Source organism: Chrysemys picta, chromosome 1 (assembly GCF_011386835.1).
Source record: "Chrysemys picta bellii isolate R12L10 chromosome 1, ASM1138683v2, whole genome shotgun sequence".
In the NCBI taxonomy this organism is placed as follows: Eukaryota; Metazoa; Chordata; order Testudines; family Emydidae; genus Chrysemys; species Chrysemys picta.
The window spans coordinates 132,223,001-132,245,094 of record NC_088791.1 but is presented as its reverse complement, the minus strand read 5'-3'; the positions used below and the strand labels follow the sequence as shown (position 1 = coordinate 132,245,094).

The 22,094-nt window shown below is 46.5% G+C and overlaps 2 protein-coding genes and 1 long non-coding RNA gene across 7 annotated transcripts in view; 1 reads left to right on the top strand and 2 right to left on the bottom strand.

Moving 5' to 3' along the window:
• LOC101952590 (zinc finger protein 568-like) overlaps positions 1 to 22,094 on the bottom strand; it is a 40,202-nt gene continuing 18,108 nt past the window's right edge. For 4 of the 5 annotated variants that reach the window (XM_065570663.1, XM_065570669.1, XM_065570667.1 and 1 more), the window contains one exon: positions 1 to 3,557. In XM_065570663.1, the coding sequence (XP_065426735.1) occupies positions 2,551 to 3,557 (1,007 nt within the window). In that variant the 3' untranslated portion in view covers positions 1 to 2,550. The remainder of the gene's footprint in view (positions 3,558 to 22,094) is intronic. The other variant, XM_065570668.1, reaches the window with a different exon arrangement.
• LOC122172699 (protein mono-ADP-ribosyltransferase TIPARP-like) lies at positions 7,903 to 20,512 on the top strand. Its single transcript, XM_042845320.2, has 7 exons — positions 7,903 to 8,174; positions 9,785 to 9,856; positions 14,070 to 14,473; positions 14,929 to 15,100; positions 17,582 to 17,769; positions 17,857 to 18,126; positions 19,260 to 20,512. Exons 3-7 carry the CDS (start codon positions 14,190 to 14,192, stop codon positions 19,702 to 19,704), a joined length of 1,359 nt encoding a protein of 452 aa, XP_042701254.1. The 5' UTR covers positions 7,903 to 8,174; positions 9,785 to 9,856; positions 14,070 to 14,189; the 3' UTR covers positions 19,705 to 20,512.
• Positions 15,354 to 18,084, bottom strand: LOC122172700 (uncharacterized). Its single transcript, XR_006173223.2, has 2 exons — positions 17,945 to 18,084; positions 15,354 to 15,866 (listed from the first exon to the last, which is right to left on the bottom strand). It is a non-coding gene; the product is annotated as an uncharacterized LOC122172700 (long non-coding RNA).

Here is a 22,094-nt window from a genome sequence, read left to right as displayed (position 1 = left end):
TATTGGAAAGAGAGATTTTATTTCAGAGACATTATTAATCCATTAATCAATCTGTTTTAGGTACTTCTAAGGTGCCTTGGTATCACTGTGGTTTCTAAGCACCAGTCGCACAATAGGAAGCTAGAGTATTCTAAAAAGCACCATTAAACTGACAGGAGGACCTAGGCACCTGATAGGAACCGATACCTGGGATGGGGTATGGCCAGAACATTAGACAATCTCCATGGAATTTCTGTTTAAATGAGAAAATTTACCAAGGTTTTTCCAATAGTAGCTAAATATGATCCAGAGAGAGGAGACAAATTGTAAAGAAGCTACTAGGGAGGAGACAGGCTTCACTCCTGTCTGCAAGAGTCCATATATCCAGCAGTTTGGGAGCAGGCTTTCCAGCTCTCAGCGACCTCTTAAATTTACACATACCTCTCTCTCCTGCATTCTGCTTATGAGGCTCTGTGCCCCCGGTACAGATTAAAGTCCTGCTGGAAGAGGAACATATACTGTAACCGCTACATGAGCAAAGAAATGGCAGTGCCCAGATCACCCTTCGACAGCTATATCACTATGGGAAGGACAGGATGTGGGGAAGCTAATGATTTCAGCTGTGTGGCAATGAACAGGGGAAATAAATCTAGTATGGGGCACAAAGGAAATTCGAAAGACACTGATTACAGTGTCTTCGTAAGAGTGGTGAACAACCTTAGCAGCTCTGGCAATGGGCCCTGAGCCCTAAGACTACACCGAATCTGCATACAATTTTAAATAAGTTTACATAAAGATTTTAATCAGAAATAAATGCACACAGTTATTTTTAATTTATAGAGCACTGTTAAATGTACACAGCACCGTACAAAGCACATAGAAGGACAACATATGCTCGGAGGACTGCAGGGGAAGGAGTTTTCAGTGAGGAAAGTGCCATTGCTTCTCTGAGACCAAATTCGCGATGCCAGGGTTTTCCTTTGAGTTGGTCTCAAGCATTAGGAGTTGCTGGCTTAAGTCCAATAATTGGCTGCAGTGTTTTGATTTGATTTAACAGAAAAGTTCCATTCACTGGAACTACCCCAAATTGCAGCCCCCATCACTGAATTCTAGAGCGCTGCCAGATCAGCCATGCAGCAGGCATTTACCAAAGTTCAGTATGTTTCCTTCATAAAATTTGGATGTGAAAAGATCAGACCATTAAAAGTCAGTCAACTTTAGCTGAACTTTGGCTTAATCTTTGAGTCTGCAAATTGAAAAGCATGTATGCCCTTTGAAAGTACGTAGAGCAAATGAGTCCTGGAATTTCTGGATCCATCCAGCATCTGTCTGACTCTCTGTCAGATTTCTGGAGCATTTGTTGGGAAGTCAAAACCAAAAACCCATTGGTCTGAAGTTGTCCATGGAAAATACTTGCAGTTGCAAGCAAAAGCCTTAGATCCCCTGCAGCTTCAAAGAAAGGCATCCACTCCACAAAGTTCCTCCACTTCCTCGAGCAGCGGGAAACAAAGGTCCCTGCTCCTCCAGGAGTTGCAAGCAAGTTCCCTGCTCCCGTCAGAGTTTAATATTTCAAAATACATTTAAATAATATTTTGTCATCTGTTGAGAGTCCAGAAGTGGCTTCAAGTTCCCAAAGAGTTCTGATCCCTTAGAGAGTGGCAAGTTTTGCCGAGCTAGCTATAGAATGAGCCTTTCACAAGCTTTCTTGGCCAGCAACTGCTCAGACTCCTGGATCTGCTCCGGAGCTTTAGCACACACAGGAGTTCTTTATTCTCCTGCCCCCCAGACCCTCCATTGGCTCTCACCAGTACTCCACCCTTCTGGAGATATTGTGAAGCCATGGAGTCAATTACAGAAATAATAAGCACATCACAGAACTCATACGTCTTCTCTATTCCTAATTTCTAGGATATCCAGCCACACTGGATAAACACATCAGCTTGATACTTTTGCTAAAATAACTAGCAGTAAAACGGTCAAATATATTACAATTTAAATGTTTCATGGTGAGTCTTCAATGTTAGCACCCTAAACAGAGGAGCAGAGCATCTCTTGGAGTGGTTTCCCGCTTATTTGCCTGCAGATGCAGGCAGTTATTAGCACTAGGTTGGGTCACATTCTGAAGTCATTCTTCACAACTGTAAGGGCTACAAACTTAATATAGGTACAGAGAGGAGAACTTAAATTGTGCAAAACTGAGGCGTCACCAGTAGGCTGCAAGTTGTGTGCCACAATCTTATAAGCTGCAGGTGTGACCCAGAGCCAAATTACCGCTTGGCATTTTTACCTTCACTTCAAAATAAAATAATTTAAAAAGGAACAAACCAAAACAAACAGGAAAATTGACCCTGTCATTTCATCACCTGCCAGGTCTGAGATTCCAGACTGATCCATGTCCCAGCACACTGCTCCTTGGCTCCCACCACTCTGTGACCCCAAACATTGCCTGTCATCCCAGGAATGTGTTCCACCCTCCTCTTTGATTCAGTCACCCACACTCCCAATTGCTGCAGATGTTTCATGTCCCTTCATGGCACCATACTTGCCCAGGGACCGAGCCACTGCTGCTCCCTACCATACGTGCACTCTCTGATGCGACACTAAGTATGAGTTGCGGCTGAAGCTCTTCCCACACTGCGCACATTTGAAGGGCTTCTCCCCAGTGTGCGTCCTGCGGTGCCGGATCAGGGTGGAGTTGTCGCTGAAGCTCGTCCCACACTCGGAGCACTTGTAGGGTTTCTCTCCTGTGTGCGTCCTGCGGTGCTGGACAAGGTGAGATCTCTGGCTGAAGCTCTTCCCGCACTCAGGACACATGTAGGGCTTCTCTCCTGTGTGGGTCCGGCGGTGGATGATCAGCTTAGAGCTCTCACTGAAACATTTGTCACAGTCCGTGCACTTGTAGGGCTTCTCCCCTGTGTGCAGCCGCTGGTGCGCGATGAGGTTGGAGCTGTCACTGAAGCATTTCCCACACTCGGGGCATTTGTAGGGCTTCTCACCCGTGTGGAAGTTGGCATGTCTGATGAGCCCCGAGTTCTGGTAGAAGTTCCTCCCACATTTTGCACACACATAGGGCCTCTCTCCGGTGTGGTTCCTTTGGTGCTGCACGAGATGCGTGCTCTGGCTGAAGCTCTTCCCACAGTCTTTGCATTGGTAGGGTCTCTCCCCCGTGTGGATTCTCTGGTGCTGGATAAGGTGCGAGCGCCGGCTGAAGCTTTTCCCGCACTCGGTGCACACATAGGGTTTCTCGCCAGTGTGGATCCGCTGATGGCGGATAAGGTCCGAGCTCCGGTTGAAGCTCTGCCCACATTCAATACAGATGTAAGGCTTCTCGCCCAGGAGAGTTTTCTGGTGAACGATAGTGTCTTTGCGTTTCCTGAAGCCTCTTTCACAACGAATAGGTTTTTCCTGTCTCTCCTCTGGAGAATGTATCTCCTGCCTCTCACAGGCTTTGTCCTGGTCAGAACTCGGAAAAGCTTCCCTTATGAAAAAGTCTGATAATGTCCCAGGGGCTTCCACTGGCTTGGGACCTTCCTGCTGAGGATCCTCCTCCTCATTTTCATTCATGTTCCCATCACCTGCTGGAACAGAATGAGAATCCAGACATACAGCACCCTCTGCTGTTCCAGTCCTGGGCTCTCCCTCTCTTCACTGCTCTGCCAAAGCATTTCATTTCTGACCTATGCCTCCCCTTGCTATTCCTATAGACTCAGAGCTCTGGCACCACACCTCAGTCCTGATCTGCATCTGTGACTGTCCTACACTCTCTCTCTTCCATTCCCCACATATTTCCTCCAGTAGCCCAGACCCTCAGAGAAAGAGGGCAAGAGCCTGATTCTGTTCTAATTTACACCAGTGTCATTCCAGTGATTTAATCTGAGTTGCCCTGGATTTACACTGGCCTAAGTGAGAGAAGTATCAGTCCCACAGAATCCAGGCTCATGAAGCAGACACCTTGACTGCAAACAATGTGTTTAGGCAGCTACACTGGAAGCAGCCTTCCCTGACATCTCTTATCTCCTGCTCTGAGAAGAATGGGAAAGAATTCCCTTCATGGACACTGTACACTGGCTCCCACAGTTCCCCCGTTCATAAATCCCAATTCACCACTCACTGGTATCATGGGATGTGTTCGGTCCCCCTCGACACCCTTTCACTTGCACAAAGCACTGAGCCTGTCCTCATAACGATTTTAAGACGAGGGAAGTGAGGAAGGGAAAAGGAAGAGAAGAAGCAGAATAGTGAAGACAAAGATGAGGGAGGTGAGGGTAGAGAGATGAGACAGAGACAATAAAAAACGGGAGCAAGATGTGCTGAGGGCACAGAGCAGAAACAGAGAGAGGAGGAAGAGACACAGAAAAAGCGGAGGGGGCTGAATCTTGGGATCCTCACATCAGCGTTCCTAGACCAATAAAAACAATCGAGTTTAGCAGTGATCTGCAGGGAAAGGCACCTACCAGAGGGACATACACCAAACCAGCATTTAGCCCTCTCCCCTGCCTCCCCAATTACCTCTCTCCCGCAGACAGTTAACTGACAGCATTTGGGGCTACAACAAGAACAAATCCCCCAGGGGACTCTCGGGCAACCCACATGCCGCTATTTAGCCCCAGCCTTTGTGACAGCGGAAGGGGACTCTGCCGGGTTGTAGCCGCACAAACCCCCGTGTGCTGTCTCGGAGCTGGCTGGTTTTTCTTTCCTTTCTCAGTCATCATAGCCCAGCCTCACGGGCAGCAATTTCTTGCCTCTCAGCTGTTGTTTTCTCTCCCCCACCCCTCCCCTGGAGCTGCATTTCCACCCTCTCCCATTATGGTAGGCTCCCCCATCCCTGACTCACCTCTCCCACTGGCAGCACAGAGGTGTATTTTATTCCCTTATGCTCTCTGGCAAGGGCGGGGGAGGGATCATTGGAAGCAGGGGTTCAGGCACTTTGGCTACTAGATGCTCCCCCAGCCCCAAGGAGAGCAAACAACAGGCTCCAGGGTAATGGACTGCTGGGAATAGGAAGTCCCTTATTTCTGAAGTCCGCCAACCTCCCCCGTCCTGTCCCCCTGCCTGTAAATACTTCCTGCTTCTCAGTAGGCAATGGGTGAGGGCTGTGCTCTATGGTTGTAACCCTTACATCCCCAGGCGAGAGGCGAGCGCGATTGGCAACCCGGGGACACCGGCTGCATTTTTTGAAGTCGAGATTTTAAAGGAAAAAAAGTCACATTTGCACGGGGTTTGTTTGATCACGGAGGGGGAATCAATCTTTTGTTTGTGGGCAGTTCAGGAAAATCACCAGAATTCTACCGAAAATACACTGGAGAGAAGGGGGGCAGTCTCCCTTTCATGTCTGACCAATGCATCCCTGTGCCCGGGAGCTGGAACGGTTTGATTCAATGGCTCTCAGCAACCCCACTATACAAACAGTAAACTCTGTATGTGATGGAAACCACTTCACGCCAGGGGGTGCAGGGGCACCCCTAGTTCCAGCACCTATGTCCCTGTGCATTCTTCCCAAGCCTCTCCTCTGCTCCTGTCCAGGGAACTTTCACTAGCTCTCCCCCGCCTCTCTGCTGCTCTCTTTCTTGCCTGGACACTGGCCCCTAGCCAGGTATCTTTCCTTAGATGTTGTCCCCTGAGTAGCTCTCTCTGCCAAGAGAGACACTGCCAGCTCCTTTCCCTGGCCCGGCCTCCTGCTCAAGCCTTTCCTTCCAATGTACACAGCCTCCCACCGTCCCCTGCCTTCTCCCTCCTCAAAACAATCACGGGCCAGCTCCATCCCCTTACACTCTGGGCTGTGCCTCTCAGGACACTGTCTGTGCCCTTTTAGTCCAGCAGCCGAAGAGGTGGAAGGAGACAAGCACAACTGGGCTGGAGCTGACTCGCTGCAGGTTGGAGAGGTGCATACACTCCTGGGTCCCTTCTCTCTCCTTCATTCCCCTCAATTGCTAAACCTTGTTCTTCACCACACTGCAGCAGTAAGCGGGGAATGAGGGGGCAGGTACAAGCTGCTGACCCTGAGCCAGCTCCCTGCCCCGCAGTCTTTCTAGTAACCCTGACTAGTGTGACCGGACGGCAAATGTGAAAAATCGAGACGGGGGTGGCGGGTAATAGGAGCCTATATAAGAAAAAGACCCCAAAATCGGGACTGTCCCTATAAAATCGGGACATCTGGTCACCCTAACCCTGACTAGGGTAACCAAATAGCAAGTGTGAAAAATTGGGACAGGGGGTGGTGGGTAATAGGCACCTATATAGGAAAAAGCCCTAAATATTGGGACTGTTCCTATAAAATCAGGACATCTGGCCAACCTCGTCCTTCCCCACAAGTTGCTGCTTCACCATTTTGCACAGGTGGCAAGTGGCACAGCAATCTCTGCTAGTAGCAGCCGGGGCTGCAGCCCAACACCTGCAGCTCGGACTCCCAGCACCGGCATCTAATGGCTGAAGTTAGAACTTCAGCATCTGTTACAGCACAGCCAGAAGTCCCAAGCTGTCAGAAACTTCTCATAAGATTGGGGGGGGAGGGAATAAAAAATATTTAACCATCACGGGACTGATGAAAATATTAGAGTTGGCAACCCTGCTATCCTGTCTCCCTCCCCCACCCCTTCCAGTTTCCTGCCCCATTCTCATTCTTCCCCTCATGCTGCCCCAGTCTCCTGTCCCCCATGTATTCCCTACATTCACCTGCCTCCATATTTTCCCTCCCCTTTCCCTCACTGTCTCCTACTCTCACAACTCATTCTCTGCCATCCCTACTCCCATGCACCACTCCATTTCCCTTTTGCAATTCTTCAGTCTCTCTCCCACACCCCATATTTCCCTGTTGCCTTAATCAATTTCTGCATCCCACATTCCCTTTAACACCTAGTGTCGTTCTGCACCCTACATGCCCCGGACCAGTTCAGCCTCCTTCTGCACCCCACATTCTTCTATCCCCCAATCTTCCTCTTATACCCCATATTCCCATCCTCCTCAGTCTCCTTCTGCACACAAATCCCTCTGTCACACCTGTAGAGATGACAGAGACCCCACCCAGCACACCATGCTTGGGATGAACACAACTAAAGACTATCTTTATTTTCTATTTACACCAACTCTTACCTTCTTTCTCTGACACCACACCCTCCTCACTCTGCCAAGGACTAAAATTCTTTAATCTAACTAAAGTAATTGAGCTCAACATAGAGGTATCTGGGGGAAATGCAATGGCTTGTGAATTTACAGGAAGTCAGACTAGATGATCGGATGGTCCCTTTTGGCCTTAAACTTTATGAAACTACTGCCCCTACATTCCCTGTCTCTACCGTTTTCTATCTATTAACCAGCAAGGACCCATGAGGTGGCCATTTTTCCTGAGGGCAGCCTGGGATGTACCATTAGAAACAACAGAAGATAGCCATCTTTAGCAGGGACAGACTCACATATAAATACAAAGACTGGAGTAACATCGTGGTCATCTTTACTAAGGTCAGCCTGTAGTAGGGTGACCACATAGCAAGTGTGAAAAATCGTGACACAGGTGTATTGGGGGAGGGTAATAGGTAGCCTGTATAAACAAAGCCCCCTATACTGGGACAGTCCTGATAATATCGGAGCATCTGGTTACCCTAGCCTATAGCTTTAGCCCCATTGTAAGCATGGGGAATGGTGGGATAAGGGAAATGTTTGCAATTTGCACTTCTGCTGCCAGGAAATGGGAGAGCATAAGAAATATTAAAAACAAACAAACAAAAAAATGAGACTTTCAATAAAGTCAGAAGAGCTGGCAATTCTGAGCTACCCTTTTTATTATTATCATGGGTAATGAATACGAATTTATAAAATCAGAAGAAACCTTGAGTCTGTTTCTTCAGCTAAGCAACAGAAAGTATGGTGTGTGTAAAATAATCTATTAGAAAATTGTGACTTTTACATTATTTGTTTTCACGGTGTGAAATAAACAGGTGTTTTCAGTCTGTTTTGCCATCTCCCAGGACTCAGTTGCGATGAACCTCCAGCAGGTCATCTGTGAGTCTGCCAAACTCCACCAGTTATTGAGGGAGAGAGAACAGGTGTCCCTCTGACAACTGAGACAGGAGGACGAGGCCTTCCTCAGAGACAAGGTAGTAAATCTGAGCAGCATCAGAGCGGAACTGATCTCTGGGCAGGAGTCCGTTTCTGAAGGAGAAGCCAGATTGCAAGAACAAGATCTTACCACATTTTTCAAGGTGAGGATCTCAAACTCACATTCCTATCCACTAGGGTTGCCACCCCTGAGGTATGAAAACCCAGCATGTCCAGGATGTTTGCGAGCCCATAAAGTTGGACAGCTGGCAGTGTGTACTGACCACCCTTACCCTGATCACTGACCAGATTTCCCAGGACAGCTACCTCAGAAAAGGGACGATCCTGGGAAAACCTGGAACACTGGCAGCCCTACTGTCCACATCCCACAGACACATCTACACCTCTCATCTATCTGCACACATACCAGCAACCCATTCACCCTTCAATACATCATATTCACCTACACTATGACTTTCAGTTTGGTAGAAAACAGGTGATTGGGACTCAGGGAAGGAGGATCCTTGTGCATGTGTCCTACTGCTCCACTACTGGTTGGGACTGAAACTGCCTGACCGTGTGTTTTACACAGCTAACAGATAATGGAGAGTGTCCTTTCACTCAGGTGATAGGAGCTTTTGCTTTCGAAGCAAGAGAATGGGTTTTACCCTTGCAGCCACCAGGAAATTCCAAGTGACCATGGAGTGCAGTAGCAAAGTGACAGCTGTGAAGAGCTATGTGGCTTTGGATTTGTTCCAATATAACCAGTGCTTAATTTGTGCCAAGGCTGAGCCCCGGCACCTCTAAGCTTGCTGCATCAGTTATGAATGTAAAAAAATTGCTCGGGCCCCGGCACCTCTTTCATTACAAATTAAGCACTGAATATAACATATAACAGAGGAGAAAAGGGGAAAAACTCCCTTCTCCCCAATTTATGTATATCTTTGTTGTTATTTATCATTATTAAAATCTTACTAGCTTTTACTGAAAGGCAGCCAAAACTGGTAACACCCTTTCCTCCTCCCCTTCCCCCTCTGCCCACCCCCTGACCAGATGCCTACGGGACATCCGATCCATCCTATCCCCAGCTCCAGCTCCCCTTGTCCAGATGCTTCTGCTGCAGGCAGCTGGGTTTCAGTCATCATTGCACTGAAAAAATTGAATGGGAACCCCTAAACCAGCTCCCAGTTTAGCCTTTTAAGTAAAGTTCACTTACAGTAATTCCTGTCTCTTCTCAGGCCTGGTCTACACACAGAAAGTGCACCAGTGTAACTTGTGTGAATACTGTTAAATTGGTTTAAGAATGCCTTATATTACTCTGTCAGGTGGGGCCAGTAGATTATGAAATGTATCGCTTGGACAAAAAGCAGATTTATCTATTAAGCAAAAGCAGATTTATCATATTAATCTGTTGAGACCCTGGAAGGTACAGGAAAGCCTTTTCAGCCACCCCAGGGAGGGAGAAGAGGATCTGGGGCCTCAACTCTCTAACCCAGCTGAAGGGTGGGGATAAAGGAGTTAATTTAGGAGAGAGACTTAAATTGGAGCAGGTGGGTTTCTGGAAATAATCTAGTCTTTTTAATTTATATTGGATTAAATAAACCCACCTCTGAAATGCTGCTGCTGTTGGGAGCCATATTGAGTGCCCTGGCTGGTGAATTGGGCCCCACTGTCTTACAGACTCTGTCATCTTGCTTCTCCTACAGCAGCTCCCCCTTTGGACAGCCCTGAACACTTCAAATGCTTGTAGATGTCTTATCTTCTCTTTGTTTAGCCCAGTGAAACATAAAGTCAACATTCAACCAATAGAATGAAATAGATCTTAAGGAAACAAGAGAATGACAAGGTACAAACTGGGTGCAAAATTCTTCTTTGTTGTATTAACTTTTCTCCAGAGAGGCAGACTTTAGATGGGGGCTGCTATCCCATAACTGATGAGGCAGAATTAGGATGGACTAGGTGTTCCATGGTAAACCATTCTGAATATCTAGTCACAATAGGGCAATTGTTTAATCTGAATAATCAAGGGAAAGTTCAATGAAATTAATACATGTTGGGGATGCATTACCTTTTTCTTCTTCAGATAAGTGAGTTTTACAGGTAACTGAGTCTTGGTTAATCAAGATTTGATGGTGTTTAGTTCTATTCAACTTTCTTTAAAAGAAAACTAAGGACCAAGTGGGTAAGAGGACGATAGAGTTTAAGGGTTATGGCCCTCCCCTACCCCACTGCATGAATTAACGTACTAAGGGACTGACATCTTTCTTGTGTGCCTTGCCTTTCTTATCTCATATTTGGAGGGAAATATGGCAGGCAACACTCTGATTAATTAACATTGAAAATGGACTGTTCAGGTGTCCGTGTCTCAGCTCCAGTTATGGTTTGTGGTGGGAGCTGTCACACTGAAGCACCAGTGGAGCTTCACTTCATCTTGGTGTATTAACATTGAGGACTTAAGAAAAGAGAGAAATAATGAGTGTCCATGTGTAGTGGCTCTTGTTGATGATACCACATGGAGGATATCGATTGGCCCTCTTCCTGTGTTCTTCTAGGAGAAGTGTCTTGACCAATAAGTGCAAAAGGCTCCCTTCATATCACTCTTCTGTCATTCAGTAACAAAGGATGATGTATCCTTGGGGTTTGATCATGTGAAGTCACTTGGACACAGGGTTGTGTTTAATAAAGTTATTTTGTATGACTTACTTCCGCGTAGGGCAAATGAAATTGTAATGTAGGTACTTTCTGCTTCATTAATGCCAAAAGCAAACACCAAAACACTTCATTAAACACCAAAAGCAAACCATCTGGACTGTGGCTGAGGGCAATATGATTAAAATGGGTCAAAAATAGGAAAAAAATAGTTAGAAACTTTGGGCATAGTTGAAAGTGCGTTCTGTCTTGTGTTTCACAACAGTTCGACTTTTTCATGTTCTGATTTTTTTTCTCAGAATATTTTTCTAAGCAACATTTTTCAGCTTTGAATTGGGATACTTTCAAAAATGAAAGTTTTGATTTTGTTATAATATCACCATGTGTCTGAGCTGACCAATAAAACCTGGCATTTCAATAAAAACAAAACAAACTGTGGGAAAAATACTTCGAAGAGCAACCAACAGGTTACCAACAGGTTACACTTTTTATTTAATGTTTGCTTTGAATTTTTTAAATGTAATATTTCAAAAGAATATTTGAAAAAATAACTTTGATATAAATTTGCTCAAAAAATTCTGACTATCTTTAAACATGACTTATTTTTCTTTCTTTTTTGTTTATAACTTCACTTGGTCAAAAGATTAATTCTTTTGTGTTGTCTGTCTTTTAAAACAACAACAAAAAACCTAATAGAATGTTCAGAGGAGATTTCACATGCCAATAGTTAATGTCTTCATTTTACTGTTTGCCTTGATACAAGATAAAATTCCTCATTGCACTGTTTGCCTACATATAAGATGAAGGGGGAGATTTTTAAAAGATTATATGACATTTTGATCCTGGCCTACTTCCCATTGACTTCCACTGGGAATTAGGCACCTAAATACGTTTACACAGCCTACAGAAGTGAGCCTCCCATCCTGGGTTGTCAGCCTTGGGCTAGGGGGCAATAGCTGTGTAGACATTGCTTTGACTTTGCAGATCAGGCTGGGACTCTGAAGCCTAGGGATTGAGTGGGCTGTCGACCCGGCCTGGGAGGCTCACTTCTGTGTGTTGTGTAGACATACCCTAAGTGTGCCTTTGAAAATCTGTCCTAAACGCCTTCATTTCGTGGTCTGGGTGAATTTGTGAAGACAGCTGTTCTGTGATCGCTTTAAAATAAATTCCTGTTTAAAAAAATCCACTCTTTTCTTAGTAATTACTTTCTAAATAATTTTTTTATACCAATATAATTATTTTTCTTTCATGATCTGATGCTCTCAGCACCTCTGATACTCAATACCTGGTTGGCTCTGGCCTGCTTATGGTATCTCTCAGGCCTGGAGGAAAGAAGATGGACACCTTCAATGGGAGTGGGCAGGGTGGAGACTCCAGCACTGCTGGGGGAGGATGAATGGGCACTCCAGTAATAAGGGGGGGGGGGGGGAAGAGTTCTAGGCACCAGGGATAGCGGCTGTTACTGTGGAAAAACTGTAGGTGAACCCATCTGCTATGTGTTAAAACACAGGGAAATGAGTCCTGTTGGGAGAGCAATGGGAATATGAGTTAGAATGACACCTAGGTGAACAGGCTCCTAGTGGAGTAGTTTATGTGTGCATATGCATTGTTATATTGCTGTCTGCAGGGTTGTAGCTATGTTGGTCCCAGGACATTAGAAAGACAAGGTGGGTGAGGTAATATCTTTTATAGAACCACCTTTTGTTGGAGAGAGAGACAAGCTTTCAATCTTACACAGAGCTCTTCTTCAAGTCTGGCTTTGTTAGACGTGAAGAAGCTCTGTGTAAGCTCAAAAGCTTGTCTCTTTCAGCAATAGAAGTTGTTCCAAGAAAAGATATTACCTCACCCATCTTGTCTCTCTTGTTATATTGCTGTCATTCCCAAAGGACCCAATCGGGATTAGGGACCTATTGCGGGAGGTGCTGTGAAAGCACATAGGAAGACAGTCCCTACTGCAAGGAGCTTACAACAAAGTTACGGGAGTCCCACTGTGGAAGGACTGAGTGAGTTGGAGGGAAACAGGTTGACTCTTGGATAGGGGCTTTGCCGGTCACTGTATGCAGATTGGAGTGGCATGAAACATAGGGGTGGTCTACACCCAGCTGTGCAAACTGGATTGACAAGTATCCCTGCCCTGGGGATGAGCCTGGAATGCCAGGGGTGACTGTTCAACTGCCGTGAGGGTTTAACGCCTGGTTTATTCCAGAGGCAGAGAGAGGAGGGGACTGAGCCCTGGGTTGGTCAGCATGTAACTCTCCCAAACCAGCTGGCCCCAGGAGTTAGTGGGGAGGATCAAAGGATCTCAGAGAGGGACTGGAGACCGACGAAATTAACTTCTCCTCCCACCCCCACTGCCCTGGGGGTGGGAATTTCCCACTTACCCTCAGAAACGTGGGGTGGGGGTGGGGAAAGGGGATGTCAGGCCAGGGTAGAGCTTGGATCCCACTGCGAGAGGTAAAGCTCAGGAGAGGATGATCCCTTGAGAAGAGCAGTGTTTGTTTGTAAGGTATGAAGCCCGGGGAAGGGGCTCTGTAACAGGTGTATGGGTGTTGAGGACTAGGGTCCAGATTTTGGTCCCCACCCTGACCACTGTATGCCCTTAAGGCAGTGTATAGTGACTGTGATAGACCAGGGAGCATTCTCCTAGTGCAAGCTTCGATGTAGGGGCTGTGCTGGAAGTGGGAGGGGTTTGAGGATTCTGGGCTCCAGGATTGTTGGGGTAAATTATAGCAGCTGCTAGGATTCCTGTACTTTATGCTGAGGGCCATTCCATTCCCTATAACTATGCTTTCTGTACAACACCTCTCTGGAGGCACAGCCCAGAATCTAGCCCTAGGGATCCGCACACAGAACAGCTTCATGCCTCCAGGAGTTGGGTTCCTGCGAAAGTCTGGAATCCACTTCCCACTGGAGCAAAGGAGAAAGTGAAAAGAAGAAACTAGAGACAAAGACACTGCACATAAATCTGAGCGGGAACCTCTAGGTGGTGGGAAAGTCTAGAGAGAGCAAGCACAAAAGAATCAGAGGAGTATCGTACTCCCCTTTACTGCACCAGCTGCTGGTTTTATTTTGCAGGAGATGATAGCTATGTGAGGAAGGGCAGTGGCTATCCATGAGACTCACATAGTAGGAAAGGTTTGCCATTGGGGAGAAAGTCCTGGGGGCATGGGCTACAGCTGGGGAGGGCAGAAAATGCCAAAGACAAGTGCCCAGTTATTGGGGGATCTGTCCCGGATCCTCAAAGGTATTTAAGTGCCTAAGTCCCGTTGATTTCAATGGCATCTAAATACTTTTGAAGACGTGGTCCAATGTGCCTGGATTGAGAAGCACTAAAGAAAGTTGTCCTGTGTAGGAAGCTCTGCATTCCGGCCAGCTTCCTGCCTCACTAAATTTCCCCATTTTTCTCCCAGGAGTTGGGTTCCTCCAAAGAACTGAACTGCTCTTTACAACTCCACTGCCCTTGAGATCTGAGAGCTTCTTCAGCCAGTGGGAAACCAGTTCCTAAGAACACAAATAGCATTGTCTTCTCAATGGATTTACAGAATGAGAGGAGGTCTCCAGAGCACTTAGCCAGTGAAGATGGGGCCCAGTTCCATATCCATCAGGCAGATGGGATCAGAATCTGTGATCACTTCCTTCTAGGAAACTGTCCTGAAGGAGCTGGCTGCCCACTCCACCACACTCGCTATCCTTACCACTGGCAGTTAAGGCGGAGCGACAACAAAGCCTGGCAGAGTTTGAGTGACTCAGCTCAGCGGCACCTGGAAAATCTTTACTGCAATGTTAACAAAAGTCATGCTCATTTTTTGGACAAGTAAGTGATGGAAAAATTCCAGCCCCAGCATTTCCCAGCAGGAGGTACTGTAAAGAACAGCACAAGAGAACTAGCTGCAGTGAGATCACTTCAACACAGGTCCTAGCCTTGTACAGTAGGAGACAAGGAAGGGAATGGGGCAGATTTCTAGTTGTTCTAGCACAGGTTGAGTCTTCCCTTACTGGAGGAACTCTAGGGAATGGTGAAGGACCTCCGGCTGTGGAGAGCTCCCAGCTATGCTCCAATGCTAGCCACTCTCAGCTGGAGGTGCTGAACAGAATGGTGGCACTGGCTGTGAGGAATACATAGTTTCTCCAGTCCCTGTCTCTCCCAGGGGAGGGCATTATAGGGGATGGTGGAGGAGTACTGCCTTAGGGAGATTGCCGCTACCGCAGGCTCACTCTCCCAGCAGTACACATGCTTATAACTATGTATTTATTTATTTTTTCTCATAGCAATAATTCTTCTGGGAAACTTGCCCTGACTTCCTTGGAAGTGATAACCTCTGAGACCTATGACAAAGCGAGGCGTCTTTCCAACACCTGCGATCCACAGCAGAACCCCCATTTCCCCACACAGTGGGCAGTGTTTTGGAAAAATGGTGATAAATGGATAAAATACGAGGAGGTGAGGGAAAGAGGATGAGACCTCATGGTATGATGTTTTGGCTACTGTCTTTCATGTGAGCTGTCTCCTCAAATAATGCTCCACTGCGATAAATGCAATTACACAGGATTGGTGAGGGGAGTAACTGCAGAAAGGCTCGTCCAGCCACCAGGAGCTGCAGAAGAGAAAGCTGTTGTGTTGACTCTAGTGAGACTGAAGAGGCCAAGAGTTCGTGGCATACACATAGAGAAGTTAGATAAAAGCATAAATACTCTTTCTGGAAGGTTGCAATCAAACACTTTATTTCTTAGAATTCAGAATGATAACAAAAAAGAACCCAAAACAGAGAGACACAAAGCTGTCCTTTTACAGACTGGCTGCTGCTAGACCCAGATTACATGCACCCCTACAAAGCCCCATAGCCAGGGGCTCGGCAGACATTGCCTTCATTTCCCCTCCTCTCTTTTGGTAGATCAAAGGGCTGCCCAAGCAGACCCTGCCTCTTCAGTGGGGGGTGGGAGGATGGGCAGGAAAGCCATGATCCAGGAGGCCAGGATATTGCTATATTGTTATATTGCTGTCATTCCCAAAGCTGCTGACTTCCTTCTCCTTCCCTTTACCCTTCAGCAGCTGTAACAGTTGTAGGGTGCTTGTCCCATGTGTCCCACATACACCTGGACTAGCACATAAATGGTGTGAAGGAGGGCTGTTCCCAGCCCCTGCTACTCCCACACCTCCTGCTCATCAATCTCTGGGAGTGCCTGCTCACCTGCTCCCTCTCTTCTTGCTGAGTATCAGGAGGAAGAGACATTAGTGCTGGTCCTGACCTTATTAATGCAGGATATTCAGGGTGAGGAGTGCTTGATGCTGTCCTGCCCTACCTCCTGCTGTTGTTATGGAGGAAGGAGCAAGGGGCTGGTACAGGCACCTCCTTCTCCAGAGCTGCTGAGGAGCTTCTCACTGTGACCTCTTCCTGAGGGATTCCTAAGGGGGCTCCTTCTCAGAGCCCAGGGACTGGGTTTACATTAGCTAGCGGAGGAGAGCTTCCAGAAACCCCTAAATCTTTTCTCCCCCAATAATTTTTAAATCATATTTATATTGGTTTTTTTTCTAACCATGGCCTCACTGTTTTCAAAGCAAGGGTCAGGGGTACAACAACCCTCTCACTGTAGAGAGGGAGACTGGAAGAGCCGACGGCAGATAGGAGAGAGCAGTGGGCTGAGAACTAAGGCTGGTGGGATTCCGGGCATAAGGGGCCATGGCACAAAGTGGTAGCTGTCATCAGTGAGAGAGCAAGAGCACAGCTCCATGGATAGGAGTGGAACCATGACAGGAGGGAACCAGAGATGTCTGCATAGCAGAGAATACAGTTCTACAATGTTAAATGTTGCTCTGACAATACGGCTGATGAAAGCACAGGCAGCAGAAATTAGGGTGTTTTGGAGGGTGGGTGGGTTTTTTTGCTGCCTAGAGAGGAGTTGCTCCTCTGCTCTGGCCAGAGGGAAGCCCAGATAAAAAATAGACAAAGATGTTCTTGAATAAGGCCATGTCTACACTAGAGAGCTTATAGCGGCACAGCTGTACCATTGCAACTGTGCTGCTGTAAGATCTCTTGTGTAGCTGCTCTATGCCAACAGGAGAGAGCTCTCCCGTCGATGTAATTAAACCATCCCCAATGAGTGGGGGATAGCTATGTTGGCGGGGGAAACTCTTTCGCTGACATAGCGCTGTGTACACTATGCCGGCGAAACTTATGTCGCTTGGGGGGATGCTTTTTTCACACCCCTGAGCAACATAAGTTTTGCCGAGATAAGTGGTAGTGTAGACATGGCCGAAGAGATGGTTGGAGAGATGAGTGCTGATTTCTTCAGCAGTTTGCTGAGAAAGGGAAGGTTAGAAACAGGGCAGAGGTTGGAGTGTGAGGGCCAAGAGAATGTTGTGTTAATCTTGGTCTATGCCTAAAACGTAGGTTGACCTAGTTACATCACCCAGGAGGTGTTAAAAATACACCCCCCTGAGAGACTTAGTGAAGCCAGCCTAAGCCCTGGTGTAGACACCGATAGTTGACAGAACAATTCTGCTCTCAAGGGGGAGGATTTACTACAGTGACAGAAAACGCCTTCTTTGCTGTAACAAGTGTCTACACTGCAGCGGGGTTGCAGCAGCACCGCAGATGTGCCACTGTAGCACTTGTAGTGCAGACATACCCTAAGAAGGGGATGGATGAAGACAGATTTGAAAGTGTTGGGGAATGTAGCAAAAGCAAAGGAATGATGATAATAGGAGAGAGCCATGACTAAAGGAGAAGCAAGTGGGTGAAGAGAGACTGAGCATCTGTATGCAGACTGACTGCCCTCAAACTCCCAGAAAGCATGGGGTGGCATTTCTCCAATGAAATGCTAGAGTGCTATTGAGGGAGCACAGTGGAGGCATACCTGATTTTTCCCTTTATCCTGTTTATCCTAACATCATATCCCCACCTCTTATTCTCTCTGAGCTCAGCCCATCTTCAGTGATCTCCTCTCTGCCTTTGAGGAGGACAAGGAATTGCACAACTTCGAGCTCCGGGGCAAGCACTACAGCGTGGATTTGAAGAGGTTTGTGCAACATAACATGGAACGGGGATACGTTCGCCACATCCAGCGCCGGCCTTCCTACCGATCACTCCTCAGTATGATGCCATACCTGCAGTACGTGACTCTACTGGCAACAATGCTCCTACAGGCATTTCAACAGCATGTAGGAAAATAAATGTTCCCCTCTCGTTATCTCCTTAGGATGATACCAAGTAAAGCCAGTATACCCTCCTGTCCTACTCATGACATCCCTGGGGAAGATCCCATGGATGGTTACTATGGTCCATACCCTGCTGCTTGGATTCCACAGCCAACTGTTGATCAGGCTTTCCTGCAAATGGAGGTGATGCCATCAGAAGCTGCATACCGCTCTACTTGTGTTCTCTTCCACCAGTCTCTTCCAGAGGATGAGGTCCTGGTGCTGGCAATTTACAGGATCCGGAATGAAGATCTCTGGCAAAGATATACCAAGTAAAAAGAGAAGTGGATGTAGTTAGAGACAACAGCCTTGGAGTGTGAATTGCAGTGCTGGTGCCCAGGGTTAAGCATCCCACCATCCTCAGAGGTTGGGAATATGAATGTGGAGCTATAGGGTGTGGCTCCTACACACAGAGGCAGGGACTGTGAATGCCAATGCCATCAAAGGATAGGAGTGTGAATCCCAGCGCTAGCGCCACAGAACCCATTGTGTTAATAGAGTGTCCCAGTTTCCTAGATACTTATGTGGTCCCCATCACCACAGTATTTGAGCACATCACTATTTTTAATGTATTTATCCTCACAACATCCCTGTGAGGCAGTCAAGTGCTATTATTCACATTTTGTAGATGGGGAACTGAGGCCCTGATCCACAAAGATATTTAGTTTCTTAGCTGCCACTGATTTCAGTGGAAGGTAGGGGCCTAATTACCTTTGTGGATCTTGGCCTAAATGATTTCTCCAACATCATACAGGAAGTATGTGGCAGAGCAAGTCCACAGTCTGAGACTAGTACCCTAAGCACTGGACCATCTTTCTTTCCTTGTGAATAGGAATACTATTATCAGTCCTCTAGTCTTTGGTTCCTGCTACGCTCAGAGACTGACAGCAAAAATCTTACTACTATTGCTTTGAACTGTGGGTCCCAGTGCACTAAAGCAAACATATTTGTTCATTAATAGGTACTTCCTTGTGCATTAATTGGTTGCTTCATCTACACCAGAGTGTGCTTATCTCTGCACTGGGTGAATCCTAGTGCTCTGCTGTAGGTATAAATTGTGCATATTGATTTGGTGAGTGAACAGTTGTGCATTACTGGATGGTGCATTCATCTATGAGTGTGTATTGTTGCATGTATCCATCCATGATGGCTTAATTAGTGTGTTAAGGCATGGATTTTGTGGGTAGATGTTTATTTGAGTGCTTCTGAATTCTCAGTTGGAAAGCAAGAGACTGAACCCTAGTTCCCTGGAATTCAAGATTGTGCTACTTATCTTTTGCATAAGTAAGAGTTGAGGGATGGATGGGAGAGATTACTCTTCATGGTCTCCCTGTGGAACTTCAGCATCATCCCCTCAGGGCAGAGACTCTAACCTTCTTCTGTTTCTTCTTTGCTCCCAATTCAGCCGGAAAAAATTCATGACTTGGGGAAGAACAAAGCTTGAGAAACAACACCTGGAGAAGCACCTCTTCTTTGGAACCTCAGCCAGAAGTGTGGAGCCCATTTGCAAGACAAACTTCAGCCAGTTCCTCCCGGAACAGCACAGCCCTATTTTTGGCCAGGGCATTTATTTCTCATTAAGAGCAGACTATTCAAACAGATACTCCCGTGCAAAGAAAGGTGGGATGCGCTACATGTTCCTGGCCAAGGTTTTGGTGGGCAAGACTGTGGCTGGGAGAGCACATTATCGCCGGCCCCCAGAACAGGAGCCTGGTGGGCAACTCTATGACTCTTGTGTCAATAGTGTGACCAAGCCCCAGGTGTACGTGGCCTTTGACAACTTCCAGTGCTACCCCTACTTTCTTATCCACTACAAGCTCCTCTCTGACCCTGTGGTGCTGTACAGCTGATGGCACCAGGAGGAGGGGCTTTTCTGCTTTCTCTGAATCATCCACATAATGACTTCTACCATCAGAGCATGAAGAGGGTTGGTTTTAGTCCTTCCCATTCCTTTGACCTATGCTCCTTGTAAAGGACTTTACAAACTGTTCCTGAGCATACAGAGAGTGCTGGCTGCAAGTACATGTAGGCTAGGATTTTCAAAGGTGCCTAAGGGAATTAGGCACCCAACTCCCATTGAATTAGAATGGGAATTTGGCACCTGAGTCCCATTCAAATTCAATGGGAGTTGGATACCTAGCTCTTAGAGTGGGATTTTCAGAGGAGCCTTAATCCTTTCAGTATAGGAAAAACATACCCAACTAATTTCCACAGCATTCCTCTACCACCTTCTTGAATTCTCACTGATGATCCCCTCTATTCTTTCCCACACTCCACATTTACCCACCTCTGACTTTACCCTGGTCGCCTTCAATTCATTTCATCATCCATCTAAATAAGAATGGCTGTGTAAGATGTCCCTTCTGGATTCCACTAAAAAAACACCACCACATTTTGTACATTGGCCAGAAGGAGGCATTGTTGCATGAAATGAAGCCATTCTTTCTCATCCTGATCTCTGGAGGGTCTTGTGGACCATGATGTGTTCCTCAAATACATTAAAAATGCCACCCTTCTATTTCTATGAAATATCAACACCTTCCTCTCTCTAAAAACACTCCTCCCCATGTGAGTTAGCTGTCAATAATGACTGTTGTTCAGTGAAGCCAGCTCTTAGTAATTGCTAAATTTTCTTGTATTAAACACTTGTTTAAATTACTACTACTATAGTGGCTTTATTTGTTGGTAAGGGGTTTTCTTGAATTATTAAAACTAGAGAAGTGTTAATAGTTAATTTACAAAATGTGTGCGTGTCAAATTAACTTCTGTATCTGATGGGGGGAGTCCACAGATTTGGGCTTGTCAGGGTTTCTAGTGGGTCAGGACTTGCTCCTGGCAAAAGTGTCTCACACCATCTCCCCCTTGTTGCTGGAAAACCTCCATGGTTCTCTTGCACTGGCCCCTCCTACCTGATCCATAAAACCTCTAGAAAGCAGCTGATTTCAAGCACCTCTTCCAGCAATTTTTGGTGCTAAGCACCTACACTGTTTTAGCAAGAAGCTGGGGGAGGTATGAACTGTCCATTTTTTGTGGGTTCACCTGTTTGCCACCTCATTGAAATAGCCTCCATCTACAGTTTATTCATTCAATCAGGGCCAGATTCTGATACCCTTTACTCATGGTATGAACCTCTATTCTATCACTTCAGTGGGATTAATTGGGGATTAAGGCAAGTAATGACCATTGTGATCACCTTGTCTGATCTCCTGCATAATACAGGCCATAGGAATTCCCTGAACTAATTCCTTCTTCTGCTGCAATAGCTGTGATTGAACTAAAGCATATATCTTAGAAAAAACACCCAATCTTGATTTTAAAATTGTCAGTGATGGAGAATCTACCACAACTCTTGGTTACTTGTTCCAATGGATAATTACCCTTAGCATTAAAAAACTGGACCTTATTTCCAGTCTGAATTTATCTAGCTTCAACTTCCAGCCTTTGGATTTTGCCATACAGTTGACTGAGGCTTTGGCTACACTAGCGTTGCCAGAGCTGCAACTTACTGTGCTCAATGGTGTGAAAAAACACCCCACTAAGCGCAGCGAGTACAGCGCTGTAAAGCGCCAGTGTAATCAGTGCCTGCAGCGCTACACGCTCACTCGCAGCGCTGCAAGCTATTCCCCTGAGAGAAGTGGAGTACATACAGTGCTGCAAGAGCTCTCTTGCAGTGCTGGTGGCACGACTACACTTGTGCTTCACATCGCTGTCACGGCAGCGCTGGGAAGTCCTGAGTGTAGCCAAGCCCTAAGGAACTGAAGAGCCTTCTTTTATCAAATGTCTGTTCCCCATGTAGGTACTCACAGACTGTGATCAAATCACCCTCACCTTTTTGTTTGTTTGTTTTGATTAATTAAATAGATTGAACTCCTTGGGCTAGATTCACAAAGAAATGTAGGCTCAGCATTGCCACACCTAACTGTTAGGCACCTAGAAAATCATTGCAATTCACAAAGCCTGATTTAAGTGCCTTGGCTCCCTATACAATGAATGGGGAGAGAAAGTCACTTCAGAATGGGATTCACAAAAGCCAGCATGCTAGGTAGTTCCTTGCCTAAAATAGCTTGTGGGAGCTGCCAAGGTGAGGGGTGTGTGCTCAGCCCCACCCTTCTCTCTGAGAGGTGTACCTAAATCCTGGCTGTAGGGAATGCCTCCCTCTGCTTGGGATTCTCAGCTGCAAACCCTCTCTTTGTGTTAAGCACCTACACTGTTTTAGCAAGAAGTTGGGGGAGGAGAAGTA